At 42.1% G+C, this 15,997-nt stretch overlaps 1 protein-coding gene across 4 annotated transcripts in view; it reads right to left on the reverse strand.

Annotated features, from left to right (window-relative positions):
* The window catches only part of Plch1 (phospholipase C eta 1), a 174,465-nt gene that overhangs the window by 90,293 nt on the left and 68,175 nt on the right, over positions 1–15,997 (reverse strand). For all 4 annotated transcript variants that reach the window (XM_008840636.1, XM_008840634.1, XM_008840635.1 and 1 more), the window contains exons 2-3: positions 6,496–6,642; positions 3,518–3,761 (exon numbers count right to left, since the gene is read on the reverse strand). In XM_008840636.1, coding sequence (XP_008838858.1) covers positions 3,518–3,761; positions 6,496–6,642 — 391 coding nt within the window. The remainder of the gene's footprint in view (positions 1–3,517; positions 3,762–6,495; positions 6,643–15,997) is intronic.

The raw sequence follows: 15,997 nt of genomic DNA on the forward strand, positions 1-15,997 counted from the left end.
TGTCCTCCATGGGCATTGCATGACACGGGTGCACTTACCTACATGCAGACAATACACACAAACACATAAAAATAATAAATAAAATGTTTAAAAAACACAAACTGACCGATAAAGCAAAAAGGCTCTCACTAGTCTACGTCAAGGATTATGACACAGACTTATGTGATAAAGGCTTGGAATATTTCAAGCATGTCCTAATTAGATGGGTGCAGACAGCAGCTTCCAGAACTGATGGCCACCCTAGAGCCATCTGCTTTCCCTTCTTTCCGGCAGGAAGAACCTCAATTGTATTCAGGTATCCAGGAGCCAGATACTTGGATGGTGACTGGGAGCTAAAGGGGAAAGAGGTGAACCTTGACCTTAGGACAGCCATCCCAACCCTGGCGTCTCTGATGCCACCAAGTTGCCTATTTCACATCCTATCTGTGTGAAACTGGATTTTCTTTATGTGCTTCAACTAAGCCAGTACAACATCACAGACTAAGTACAGAAATAGACATAAAAACACGTGTTCTTTGACACCCAGTATTATACTTGTGAGGCAGTGAAGTAACATCATTCTCTAACCTGCTTCCTTGGAAAAATATAGTTACTTCATAGTTATGTCGATAGGCAGTATAGTTTACTATGATGTTAAATAAATTAATTTTTTAGCCCCCAAATTTAGTTTCTAATATGACAAATATCAATACAGAGCCATGTAAACAAAGTATCAATGGAGTCTCGCTTTTTTTTTTTTTTTTTTTTTTTGTTTTTTTTTTGAGATTGTCTCACTATGTAGCCCTGCCTGATCTGGAACTGCTATATAGACTTACCTGGCCTTAAGCTCATAGAGATCTATCTGTCTCTACCTCCCAAGTGCTGATTTTAAAGACAATCACCCCCACACTTGGCCAATTTGGAAGTTAAACTATAAAGGGGCTAGAGAAATGGCACAGCGGTTAAGAGCACTGACTGCTCTTGCAGAGAACCCAGGTTCAATTCCCAGAACCCACATAGTAGCTACGAACTGTCCTTAACTCCAGTTCCAGGGGAATCCAAAGCCCTCCTCTGACCTCCACAGCACTGCACAACACGGTGCACTCACATAAATGCAGGCAAAACACTCATACACATAAAATAGAAATAATAAATAAAATATTTTTTTAAAAAGTTAAACAATAACAACAAAAGGGGGGAATTAGGGCTCGAGAGATGGTTCAGCAGTTAAGAGCACTAGTTGCTCTTGCAGAGAACGTGAGTTTGATACCTAGCAACCACACAGCAGCTAACAACCATCCGTAACTCCAGTTCCAGGGGACTCAATGCCCTTTCTGATTGGATTTAAGTCCTGCTCTACAAAAACAAAACTCATGCCTGGTACTGTTAACTGGTCCAAGAACCTGTGGCTGGGTAGGTCATAGGTCCTAGAGGAGAACCTACTATTATTATTCTGCTAAATTCCATAGTACTAAACTGCCCCTTATGTACTTATCCATAGATTGGTGCAGCTCTCAACTTTCATCAGAAAAGTCTTTTTGCAGTAGGTGGTGATTAATACAGAGATTCACAACTGGTCAAAGTACAGAGAATAAGAAACTGTGGAATGCTCAGCCCTAAATGGCACATCTATATGGCATTTGCTTCCCTTCAAGGCTCAGGGGTCACCGTAGAAGAGGGGGCAGGGAGATTGTAAGAGCCAAAGGTAGTGAAGGACTGCTGTGAAACAGTGTTTTTTCCAGACATGACCAGGGACATTTCATACATGAACTCACATGTACAAGTTCTATACAAGATGAAGCCAGTCAAAATCCTATCATGGATGGGGAGGGGCTCATGAAGTCCCACCCCCTAGTTGAGGAGCTATTGACAACTGACAGTTGCTTGGGAAGGGAGACTCAGTTTTCTTTGGACGAGGCCCCTGATAGGCTGCCCATGCCCCAGTGTATGACCTTACACCATGAGTTTAGAAAAGGGTCCATGAATGTAGAAGGGAAAAGTGGGAGGGATGTGGGAGCAGTTTGAGGAGAAAGTGGGATGGACTTGATCAAAACACATTATATTCATGTTTGAAGTTCTCAAAAAATTTAAAGAATGTAATTTTTAAAAAATTTAAGAATCAGGTGGAGATGCCAGGCATGGTGGTACATACCTTTAATGCCAGCAGTCAGGGGGCTGAGGCAGGTGGATCTCTGTGATTTTGAGGCCAGTCTGGTCTACATAGTGAGTTCTAGGCCAGCTAGGGCTACAGGGAGAACTTGTCTCAAAAGACCCCCCCCCAAAAAAAGAATCAGGTGTAGACTCATTTCTCCAGAAATTTGGAAATGGTAAGTGTTAGTAAATAGAAAATGGCTTCCTCTGCAGTATCTATCAATTCAGTGTCCACACTATTAGTTCAAAAGAGGGAGAATGTAGGAAACCGGGATGCCAGGCCCTAGGGTGAGATGAGCCTGAAGCCTTTAAGTCCAGGCTGCATTCTCTGCTAAAAGGAGGGGCGATGAAAACAGTAGCTCTGATAATCCCTGTCTTACAGAACACTGCAAGACTAGCAGAAGAAAGTAACCTGGTCATAAGTGCAGGCTCCTTGATCTGTGGGAAACTGTCTTGGTCAACAACTCTTAGCTCATCTCCTTGTCCTGAACAAATAACTCAGCTATCCATAGCTAAAAGATTAGGCCAGGTTAAAGGTTTACTCTTGAGCTAAAAGCTAAAAGTTTATTATGCTTTTAACTCTAAGAAAGAAAACACTGTGGCCAATAAATTGCAGGATGGGCACTGGTAACCTTGAGTAAAAATTTAAGCATGCTTCTGGCACCAACTAACAGACTATATGTCCTATTTCTTTGTACCCTAAACCTTTGCATATGATTGCTATATCCCATGTGATTCCAGTTCCTTGGGATGTATAAAAACCATCTGAATTTTGAAATAAATGGCTTGTTGAAAAAACACAAGTCCCAGTGTCCAAGACTCTGTCACCAACCAAGTCTCTCTGCCCCGAAGCTAGTAGGCCCACCACTGAGCAAAGCAAACGCTAATCCTGACAGGAGTATAAAGTCAGAAGGAGCTCAGTGTCCACCGCATAATTAGAATTCAAAAAGTACTTGTTAAACTAAACTGACTGTCTTAGTTTGCTTCTTCACTGCTGGGACAAATTAGAGCTAATGAATTTCCTACAATAAAAAAGTAATGTCTAATAGCAGACCTATCATATTATGGAGCTAGATTTAATTTCTACAGAATTCTGCTCCTGGCTTCACATGTATTTATATCATCTCTGTATCATCTATTCATCCATTTATGACAAGAGCAAGGAAGAGAGAGGACAGTGCAAGGGTTAGAGAAAGAGACAGAAAGGAGAGAAGCTTCAAGCCTCAAAATTACAAGCAAAGCACAGTCTAATCCTCCCTTTGCACACACACACACACGTGCACACGCACGCGCACACACACATGCACGCACATATGCATGCACACACCTACGCACGCTTGGGAACACACATGCACACAACTCAAACATGAATTTGTAGGGAGGATATTGGTCATGGGTCCTCTGCCTCTTGGCAAGGGAATCTTCATCGCTGATGCCAGCCATCAGGTATTTGAGGCCCGTGATCCAGGTGCGTGCCTCTTCAGGGTTGGAAGTGATGAGATCCAGGGACTCCATGTGGTTGCCATGGTAGATGGTGAAGCAACAGCTGGGATCAAAGTTCCCCTCAGCCTGTCTGTGGAATATTTCAGACTGCCGCCCTTCAGTGACTTTGTAGATGGAATCAATAAGTACTGTGTGGGAAGACAGACACACAGTTATGTGGCAGGTAGACACGTGACTAAGAGATAAGGAAAGTCAAATCACTTAAAACATTCTATAGGTATGAAGAAACAGCCAGGTGCGGGGGGTATGTGCCTTTAATCCCAGCACTCAGCAGAGGCAGGCAAATATCTGTGAGATGAAAGCCAACCTGGTCTCCATAGCATGTTCTAGGCCAGCTGGGGCTATGGGGAGACCCCATGAAATAGAGCAGAGGATAGAAAGGGGGTGCAAATAGGGGAGGGGATCTAAATACCATCAATATATGAAATTCACAAAAATTCAATTAAGAGAAAAAAGTATGAAAAAATAATTCAATATCTATAAGTTGTACTTTTAAGACCAAATGTGAAACACTAGCCTGAAAAGAGAATACCTAACAATTTACCATCAGAGCATTCCTGACAATGTCTTCCAAAAGCAATCACTCAGGACATGTTGAAATTTAGAGAAAAGAGGTAGATGTGCCTATCAGGGCAGAAAGACTGGTAGAAAAGGTGGATAATAAATATTTCAAATGTATAGTTTGCATATTTGTATAGAGAAAATGTACAAAGATCTAGAATCAAATGGTGTTTTATGAAATATTTGAGAAGGTAGTTAAGAAATTAAAAGGAAAAATCCATATATATTACCAACCAAGTAGGAACAGGAGGGCTCGGAGAAGCAGTAAGGAACAAGGTGGCATCCCAGAAGGGTCAGGAAGAGGCAGGATGGACAGAAATATGAAGCCCAGGGATGCTGGGCAGGCAGTTTATGCTGGCCTGGACCACTTAGGAGACAGAACAGTGGGAGATGAAGTTGGAGAGGTGCACAAAGCCTAGGTCTTAGTGGCTGGGACAATAGGCAGAGGTCCATCCTAGTAAGTACAGCACAGGAAGACACAAGGCTTCGATCAGAGACATACTGACCAAGAGAACATCAGAATAATTTTTGTCTCTGTTGCCTGTATATTTTTAAAAGGGAATCAGAAATGTTTCACACCCTTCTGACTGTCATCAGCTCTTCATTCTGCTTCGATGTTAGGTTCTGATTTGACTTCAGTATCACACCAGGATTCACAAAAGGAGTTGGTGCTTGGCCCCCAGGGAAAGTTACAGCAGGTCTAAGTCACTGGGCCAGCATTGCTCCTATTTCTTAAAATTGATTTAGGTGTGGGCATGAAACTCAGCTCTAAGCAAACATGGACAGTCTGCTTTGAGGGAAGGGTCTAGAAAACGGTTCTTCCTCCTCACAAAGGAGGAGAAAGAGGAGGAAAGAGGAGGAGGAGACATGGGGGAGGAGAAAAGGAGAAAAGGGGGGAGGAAGGGAAGGAGGAGGAGGAGGTCCTTTTCTGCTTCTTCACTATTCTGTCAGGTCGTGTGACCCAGAGTAGCTGAAGCCATGTCACTACTGCCTTGACTGCAATGTCACCACACAAAGAACAGAGCCGAGGGCACTGCAGAGAACAGAATGGGAGTCAAAATGTCCCATGCTTGGTCTTACTAATCTCTGAGTTTCTTGTTATTTAAGCTCATGTAAGCTTATGTTAGACAAAGTCTTCTGTTTCTGATAGACAGAAGAAAGCAAAATGAAAACCGCTTAGGAGAATTTGCAATAGGCGACCAGAAAGGCAAACAGATTTCTTGACCAAGGATGCCAACATGAAAAAGAAAGAACTGGGCTGATGAGAGCTGCTTCAGTGAACTCAACAAGAACTTGGTGTTAAATATAGAAGGTATGTATGATATTCATTTACAATGCTGATAAGTTTGGCTTAAGAGATACCTGGATAGCTAGTACAGCATTATTTCTGAGTACATCTGGGAGTTATTATGGAATGAATTGGATATTTGAATAAATGAACTGAATAAGGAACAGCCATGTCTACCCAACTGAAGTGAGCAGCACCATCAGCTACGATCCCAGATGGGACACAAAGGCAAAGAAAATCTAACTTTCTCCCTCTTGGAACTGAGACACTCATCTCCTCCTGTCCTAAGACATCAAAACTTCAGGTTCTCAGGCCTTTGGGCTGTGGGACTTATACACACAGCTAACCAGGATCTCAGGCTTTCATCCTGGAAGGCCTTCTCCCCAGACTCAGGCTGAGCCATGCCACTGGCTTCTGTAATTCTCCAAATGGCAGAGGGCACATTGCCACATTGTTTATGGTTCAACATCCATAAACACCTGAGCCAACTCCCCTCATAAATCTTCCTAACTTCCTATGTCTATCCAAGTCCATATTGGTCCTAATGTTTCTCTGGAGAAATCCTGGCAATACAGATAGAAGAGAGAAACTTCAACCAGGAATTAGACCAAAATAATTTTACCTGATGGCCATTAAAACATATTGTTAATTCATGAATCGGTTTATTATTGTTCAAAAGATAGTAATATACTTTAGAAGTCCATTGGATTCATGATGTCCCTTTCACGCGAAAAGGTCTGGAGCTGTGAAACCTTATATTCCAATTAAAAAGAAACATGCGATGTCACCAACACAGGGAGAACATTAGCATTTACAGGACTTATGGACAAGAAAAATTTTATGTGTTAAATTCCCTAAAGGTGTTCATTATTTATTGTCTCATAACTAACTGACACCAAAACTTGAAAGAGCACAAAATGCTCAGATGGGACGCTTCCACAGAGCCTACTTAGCATTGTCCGTGTTACCACTCATTGCATCATCAAAGCAAAGAATTCAAAGGCTAGTTTTACTTTTTGCCTTCTCGCTCTTCCTAGATGGTCGCCATCGGAGGCGAGACCGGTGCTCATCCAGGTAAAAGAGACGAACGAGTCCTTTGGTGCCACGCTTCAGTTTGATCATCTGCGTCCCGGACTGCATCACACTCATGCATCTTTCAACTGCAAGAGATGAGAACACATTCAGCTCCACACGATGCATGTGCATGCTGACGTCGAGAGCTTATAGTCAGGCAGAACTTCAGATTCACTCCAAAGTCCCCCAGAATCAGAAGACAAGCCTGGCAAAGGTAATCTGAAAAAAAGACCTGTTAAGAAACTGGTTCGTCAAACTTAAGCCAGGAAATAGTCTTATTGACAAAAGTAAATTTCTTGCTTGTTTTTTGAGACAAGAGTCTCACACTGGGGACTAGAGAGATGGTCAGCAGTTAAGAGCGCATACTGCTCTTGCAGAGGACTCAAGTTCAGTTCCCAATACCCATGTTGGTCAGCTCACAACTGCCTGTAACTCCAACTCCAGGGGATCCAACACCACTGGCCTCCAAAAGCATCTGCACTCTTGTACACATACCCACACATTCATATACATAATTAAAATCTTTTTTAAAAGAGTCTCACACTGTATCCTAGGCTATCCTGGAAACTCATCATGTAGCCTTAAACTCACAGCAGCCATCTGGTCTCAGTCTCCTGAGTGCTGGAATTACATTTATGAGCCATCATGCCTGGTTTAAGATTAGTATTATTACCATTATTATTTATAGTGCTGGGTCCTTCTGCATGCTAGGTATATGAACTGCTACTAAGATAAAACCGCAGCCTTTTAAAAAACATATTCCATTTCCAGGTGAATAATGTACTACTGCACAAAGCAGTCTATCATTTGTTGTCTGTTTTGTGTGTTTGTTTGTTTTGGTGTAAGACTAATGACCAATTGAAACCTCAATTTATGTTGATAAAGGAAGTTTGCAAATGTGAAATCTTACGTGGTTTTATATAGTCAGCTGTAAAAACATCTTTTAAAGATGCTTTAAAATGTAAGCAAAAGAAATTCAATGGGCAAAAAAGCCAGTTGTTGAAGTTGGATGATGATTCCATATATTTGTGTGATATTTTTGTGCATGTTTGGAAAGTTAAATGCGTTTTTTATGTAATCAGGAAATAACAAATTTTCACAACTGAGTGTAAAACATTTGTTGGTGCATTTAAACTGCTCGGATTTTCCATCGAGAGGAATAACTTGGTAATTTAATTCAGGTAATATCCAAACCATTTACTGTCTAAGTTAAAGCTCTCATTTAAACCCAATTTGTCTTGAGATAAATCTTGCCGGAAGTAGGCATCTACTCAGTTTACCCATTTCCCATTGTTCAGTAATACTGCCCCAATTTCCTCTAGAAATCCTCTTGGATTTCACGTATCTTTGGTGGCCTGTCAATCACCCTGTCAAGGAGTAGACACTGACTTAAGCTTAGAGCAAATGGACTCTGTCCCAAGGAAGGAAAACCCCAAGTGGAGCACTGACAGAAACGGCTCTGAGTCATTTCAACAGCTGAGTTCACAAAGATGCTCCTGATCGCTTGCCACAAGTCGCCACAGTTGTCACAGTTCTTATTCTTCCTGACAATGACAATGGATTAAATCGTCCCCGGTTTCTACAAGCTTGTAATATTCTTCCAAATAATCTTTTTTCATGGCACAAGCCACAAATAGAGTACTTGAAACTCCCAGCTCCAAGTATTGACCTTAGCAAACAAATGCTATTAGAAACAACAGATTTTTCAAAAACAAACTTCAGCAATGTGAAACCTAAGTTAAGTATCTTGACTTTACTGGGAAAGATATCTGATTCAACAGCTTAAGCTACGTACCCAAGGAACCCATTAATGGTAACTTTAACATAGGCACCTTCTTTCCCTAGTGGAATCACATAAAATTATCCTTTGGGGGTTTCATGGTGTGAGGAGGGTAAAGCACAGGCTTTCTTACCCATTTTATTTGACCTAGCAAATATTCAAGGGATAAAAGCATTGCTGAAGAAAACCGGACCTGGTGGTGCACCTCAGCAGTAGAGTCTTGGGTATACAGGGCCTTGGATTGGATCCCCCAAAGGAGGAGAGGAACGGAGGGAGGCAAAGAACAGAAAGTTAAAATGCGTACCATAAACCAAAACACAAAATTCGAGATTTAGGCTCAAAGAACGTAGTAATTCTATCCACCACTAAGCAACATCTATTTAGGCAATAAAAGCTACAAATCTGAATTCCTCTTTTTTTTTTAATCACCAAAATCATTTTTATTTCCAGTGTTTCACTGGGTATGCACACAGGCATGACACGGATTTGTACTTAAACCCTCAAGCAGAATTATATTCTTCTCAATAAGAAGCCAGTTCCACTGAGAATCCACTATCTACACAGCAATATTAGAACATTTATACCAAATCTTCTATCTGAGGGGGCTGGAGATATAGCTAACAACTGTCTGTAACTCCAGTTCCAGGGGATCTGATGCCCTTTTCTGACCTCCATGGGCATTTCACCACAGGGGTGCACTTATATGCACTCAGGCAATACACTCATATGCATAAAATAATGAATCAAAACAAATTTTCAAAAATCTGCTATCTGAAGAAAAGATATACATATAATATGTTCAATTAAGTTATGGATTTTACAGAGGGATTAAAAGTCCAGCTCAAGCCAGGCGTGGTAGCGCACGCCTTTAGTCCCAGCACTCAGGCAGCAGAGGCAGGTGGATCTCTGTGAGTTCAAGGCCAGCCTGGTCTACATACTGAGTTCCAGGCCAGCTGAGGCTACAGGGAGACCCTGTCTCAAAAAGACTGAAAAAAAAAGTCCAGCTCAACATGGTTGTGGATGTCTTTAATCCCAGCACTTGGGAGGCAGAGTTAGAGGTAAACTGGCCTCTATGAGTTCAAGGTTAGGCTGGTCTACATAGTGAGTTCCAGGGCAACATAGTGAGCCCCTGTCTCAAAACAAAACATTCAATGACACAAAACTCAAAAACTGCATTAAAAGTTTCAGTATAGGGCTGGACATGGTGGTACACACCTTTAATCCCAGTGCTCAGGAGGCAGGGGCAGGCAGATCTCTATGAAACTGAGACCAGCTTGATCTACATCGTTCTGGGCCAAGTGGAACTACCGGGAGACTCTGACTCCAAAAAAAGCTTGAATATAAAATTTAGATCCACCTGGAATGACTGAAGAATGGAGGTTCTGTACCCACCTCTGTTAAAACTGGGAAATGTAGGGCACTGGAGAGATGGCTCAGTGGTTAAGAGCACTGGCTGCTATTGCAGGTTTGGTTCCCAGCACCCACATAGAGGCTAACAACCATCCTTAATTCCAGTTCAAGGGCATACGTTCTGGCCTCTGTGAGTATTGCATACACAGGTGCACTTACTTACAGGCTGACAAAACACTTATACACATAAAATATAAAACAATCAAAATGTTTTTCAAGTGGGAAATGTAATAAAATTTGTTACTGATGAAACACATTTACGATTCAATATAAGTTATCTATTTTAACAATATGGCACCCTAAAATCCAGATGTATTTATATGAAGAGGTGCCTTTGTTAGTGAGGAAACCCGAAGCCCCTTCTACTTCATTCCGAGGCCACAGAGCTTGTTTATTTGTATACAACTATATGGCATATTTTCAAATATATGTGTGTGTGTTCTGGCTGCAGCAATGCACTGTTAAGCTATTTTACAGTGCAAAGTGATGAACCCAACCCAAAAGAAGGCCTCATAATAACAATTCCAGCACAAGAAAATACTTTGAGAGCGAGTGACTGGAACGTACAGCAGCAGCTTTTCATTGGCTAGCACGAACATAGCCCAGTTTAACGACAGGGATGAAACAGTGCCTTAGTACCTGGGACTTCGGACAGTTTGTACGGATGGGTATTGGTTGACAAAACAGCATTTTGGCTCATGTTCTAGAAGCTTTCTCTGTTTATTTGGTCAGGTGACTGTGGTAGTGTTTAGAAGGGGCTGGTTGAAGTCACAGTACAGGAAAAAATTCTGGCATCTGGCCAGAAAGACAGTGGTGCATCCATGGTCATGGATGTTTCTAGCAAGCCAGGACTCTGGCTAGAACTCTCAAGTTTCACCTCAGCTCACATCTTCACTAATATACTGGTCATTTCACACAGAAATTAGAGGAATAACAGAAGTCAACATGTCAGATAATTAAGACAAAAACCACCAAGTCAAACCAACCAAGCCGAACTCCCAGGAAAACCTCTGAGGGGCTTCACTGAGCACTAGCCACCAGTCACATCCATATACAGAAGTTCCCGGAGTGAATCCCCGTCCTGGGCACAGAGATGTGAAGACCGGAAGTGAAGAACAAAGAAGCTTTGTCTTCCACAGTTGAAATTTACCAGGATGAAACCTTTAAAAGCTATTTACTAACTGCATTTAGAGCCATGGTTAATAACACAGTTGGCAGCCACCCAGGGATGCTCTCCAGCTCTAACATTTAGTCCTTGTCTGACTTCAAGTTGTTCTGCGTCTCCTTGTCTATAAGATGGGGATAATTATAGATAGCATTTACCTCTAGAGTTGCAGGGGGCAGACTGAAGGAGTCAGTTCCCGAAAAGTCCTAGAAAACAGTGCCTGGCACATCATAAACACAATAAATGGAAACTACTCATCGTGGTATGAATATTTGTTGTCCTGACCTTCAGTGTGAAGGTGTTTGGAGATGGGGCCTTTGAGGGTGGTCACTAGGCAGAGGAGGTCCTAAGAATGATGGAACTTGGGTTCTTATAAGTAGAGTGCTTCCTTCACTTTCTCTCCCCTCTCCCTCACCACACTTTTCCTCTCTTTGCTATATGAGATAATGTTGTTGGCAAGCCAGAAAAAGAGCCCTCTTTGTAGCTGTCTCCTCTGTACTGCACCATTCTCTACTGGAAGGTAGCTTGCAAGTTAAGGAAACTTACTGGATTTGCAAGGCCGGTCCCCCAAGGTTATACATGCAGTAAACAACTGCTGGGGAAGAGATGACTACTCATTGGAGCTGCCTGCAGGTTGTGCAGAGAGCACTGGTGATGCAGCTCGTTTGAGTTATCACCCATGTTGAGATGGGCTTTTCAGTGAAGTCTCTGAGTCACTAAAGCTCCTGAAAGAAACCCAAATAAACTCATTGGTTCACCAAGCTAGATTTGGCTGAAATTGTTTCTTTGTTGATCTGTTGTCGGTGCCCTAGCTGGGGTAGAGAGATGTTTGTTCATGTCTCCCAAAGAAAAGTTGCACAAAAAAATACCCTCACCAAGGACTTAATTGTCAGTTCCTGACCTTAAGACTTTTCAAGCTCCAGTAGTATAAGAAATAAATGTCTGTGCTTTAAGCCACTTAGTCTATGGCATTTTGTTATGATAATCTGAACTAAGACATAATCATTATTATATAGTTTGATTACCATTGAAATCTTCAAAAGTAAAGGTCAAGTCAAAACTAAAAACAAAACTCTATGCCAGGCCACAGCAGAGTAGGCTGGGGTGGGAGAGGTGCAGTGGGAGGCCAGCATCGACGAAGGCTTGGGCTGTGGGCTGCGGATGGCAGAGTGAGAACCTGAGCCACTGTCAACAAAGATTCATTAGATGTTTCTGAGCAAAGGATTAGCCAGATACAGACATAATTCAGAAAGCTGCCTCTTTGGGAAGAGAAAATAAATTGTGTAAACCAGAGTTAAAAAATTGAACTACTGTACCTGTACACCTGACAGTGAGAACTGCCTATGTATCTGGTACACTGTCCTCTACTTCCTTGGGCCATTTGCTACAGTTCAGATAAGTGCCCCTTCCCCCACCAAAGGCCCATATCTTAAAGGCGTGGGTGCCAGCCTGAAGCATGTATTGGGAGGTGATGGAATCTATAAGAGGTGGGGCCTAATAGGCCACTGAGGACATGACCTTGAAAGAAACTACGGGTCCTTGGTCTCTTCACTCCTAGTGTGTGATGTAAGGAGTTTTGCTCTGTGACACATGCCTGTTGGGATGTGCTGCCTTGCCCAAAGCAATGGGTCAACCAACCATGGGCTGAACTCCCCAAACTGTGAGCCAAGATAAACCTTCCTTCTTTCTGAGTTCATATAGCTCTGTTGCTTGTTACAGCAACTGAAAGCTGACTGACACACTTCCTCTGTGACACACTTCCCTTCCCTAGCTCCTTTTGTTTCCTGAAATGCAATACTGTGGCTATGACATCTCAGGGCTTAAACAGAAAAAGTACAGAGATATCAGGGCAGATTTGATTACTTGTTAATAAATATAACTTTCCACTAAGCAAGTATCACCCAGACAAACCCAACATTTTAGAAAGAATTCAATCTCTCAGTGAGGGGTACCTTGGCACAATACATTGAATATTCATTAGCCTCACATTTATCCCACCCACTCAGCCTTGAGTATCCCACAAGCTAAGACACTAGCATATTCTGCTGCAGTGGGAGCACATCCGATTACAATACACTTGGCAGTCAGAGTCTGAAGAAACATAGGGCTTACATTGTTTACATAACTGCTTTATGCTGCCTTCTAATTGCTCCCTATCAGCAGAAAAGCCATCTGGTTAAGGTTAAATTGAAAAAACAGTCCAATGAAGACTTAAGGGACATGAAGCCCACTTGTCTTTTCCCCAAATCTGACAATAGACAATCTTTTGCACTTGCAAAACTAAACCAAGAAGGAGCAGTCTTGATCACTCTTTGTAACAAAAGTCACCAGTGAAGAGAATACTCTTCCTGTCTCATCTAAATTTCTTATGAATTGGCATAAGCCATTCTTTATGTTCCGCCCTCAGAAGAGATGGGTACAGCAGTTACCACCCTCCACAAGGCATTCTCCACTCACACTAGATTGGCAGAGCCTGAACAAGGATAAGAAAGGCTTTACTGCAGGTAAACAAGGGAGGAATTAAAGGACAGACCCGCATGGAGTACATTTCCAAGGCTAGAGCTTATCTATGAATGACTGAAAAACCAACTATATTTTGAGGCAGCTACCAATGTACGCACAACCTCTGAACCTATACAGTATATTCAGTATTTTTAGAGTAGCTTTGATAGTTTGAGAAAACAGGTTTATTTGATTACAGTGCAGCAATATGCAGGGATATTAAGGGAGAAATGCCTGCAGCCCCTCACATCACACACACTGTTTCGGTCTGTTAAGCTCCATATGCACAGATTTGCTGCTCCAGTTGAAATCATGATAGTCAAGCCATTTGGCACTCTGCCTCTCCATTTGTATTATAAACAGCTTTCTGTGTTTTTACAGTCTTTATAATTATCATTTTAATGGCTGCCTACCAGTTGCATAAATATTTAAAAAGCAGAGCAGACGAGTTGAAGACTATCTTCTTAACTTTATTACATAATTAGACTTTTAAAACTCTACACGGAGTCTCAGCTATGAAATGAAAGGCATAATAATCTTTTAAAGCATTAAATCAATTCTGGAGCAATTAGTTTAAAATACATAAAATTTCCTTAGGGGTTATCAGTTCACTACATCCCTCAAGCATAAGATTCTGTAAATAAATATGTAAGTAAATAAATAAAATACAAATAAATAAATAATATTTCTAGCCAAGCAGGTTGATACATGCCTATAATCTTAGAACCTGGGAGGCAGAGGAAGGAAAATTTTGAGCTTGAGGTCAGCTTGGGCCTCATTGGTGAGACCCTGCCTTAAACAACAACAAGAACAATGTCGGGGGGGAGTCCCATTTGTGATTTGAAATAACACACTAGAAAGCTGGGCCAGTGAGATGCTCAGTGGTTAAAAGTCCTTGCTTAGTGGAGTGTTGTAGATGGGGAAAGGAGTTAGCAGGGCAAGTGTTAATGAAAATGAAGTGTGTATGAAAAAGCTGTATGAAAACCTATGATCTTGGGTTGGAGAGATGGGTCAGTGGTTAAGAGCTCTGGATGCTCTTGCAGAGGACTCAGGTTTGATTCCCAGCACCCACATGGCAGCTAACAACAGTCCTTGACTTCAATTCCAGGGGATCCAATGCCCTCTTCCGGCCTCTGCAGGCATTGCATGCACATAGTGCCATCACATACATGCAGGCAAAACACTAATACACATAAAATAAAAATAAGTAAACCGGGCCATGCATGGTGGTGCACGCCTTTAATCCCAGCACTCGGGAGGCAGAGGCAGGCAGATCTCTTGAGTTCAAGGCCAGCCTGGTCTACACAGTGAGTTCCAGGACAGCTGGGGCTACAGGGAGACCCTGTCTCGACCCTGTCTCAAAAGGACAAAAAAATAATAATAATAAAATAAGTAAACCAAGAATCTCTATGATCTTGCAACCCAATTATCCAGAGCTAGATCCTGTATGCTACACCACTGACCTGCCAGGCAAGATGTGCCCACTGTTGCAATAGTGGCAAAACTGTAACCATTGGGGTAACCAATCACCCTCTTGATTAGATATGAGGCCTGCTCCACAGGAGGGAATTCATGTTTGATACTGTAAACAGTCAAAACTCCAGGTTAGGAGGCCATAGGCCCTAGTGGGGAACCTAGTGCTACTTTACTAAAGAGTGATTTTGTCAAACTGTCTTCTAAATATTTATGTTTCTATCCATAGCTGTGTGCTGCTCAGAGAAGTTTCTTATTGCACCAGGTAGTGGTTAATGCAGAAACTCATAACTCGTCAAAGTGCTGAGAATAAGTGACTGGGAGTGCTCAGCTGTAGATAGGACACCTATATCAACCTGTCCCCCATCTCCCAAGGACCAAGGAACATCCTGGAAGATGACACCTATATCAACCTGTCCCCCATCTCCCAAGGACCACGGAACATCCTGGAAAATGACACCTATATCAACCTGTCCCCCATCTCCCAAGGACCAGGGAACATCCTGGAAGAGGGGGTGAAAGTCTGTAAGAGCTGGAGGACGGGGAAAAGTACTATGAGATGCTGTCTTCTGGACATGATGGAATTGCTGCACACATGAACTCACAGCAGCTCTAGTGACCTGCACAAGGTCGAGTCAGTTAAAAAATTCCAGCATGGATGAGGGAAGGACTACTGAGGTCCGACCCCAGCTGAGGAACAGTTGATGGCTCCTGAGAGACGGAGAGTCACTATTCTTTGGGGGATTGGCCAACAGAAGGTTACCAGTGCCCCAGTGGATGACCATATACTCATGACATATGCACAGCACTAATTGGACTAGGTGGGTTAAAAACAACATAATATATAATATAACATATAATAATAATTTGTAAAGACATGAAATTGAGAGAGGGATGTATTGGGGCATTTTGAGGGAAACTGGAGGGAGGAGTAGGAGAATGAGTATGATCAAGATATGATGTACACATGTATGACATTTTTGAAGAAAGAAAAAATGGTGTTCTCTGACCTCCACATGTACACTGTGGCACATGTCCACCCACAGTCACACACACATCATTTTTAAACCCACACATACACACATAATTATATATATTTATATATGCATAT

Source organism: Nannospalax galili, unplaced genomic scaffold (genome assembly GCF_000622305.1).
Source record: "Nannospalax galili isolate Female #2095 unplaced genomic scaffold, S.galili_v1.0 scaffold59, whole genome shotgun sequence".
Taxonomy (NCBI): domain Eukaryota; kingdom Metazoa; phylum Chordata; class Mammalia; order Rodentia; family Spalacidae; genus Nannospalax; species Nannospalax galili.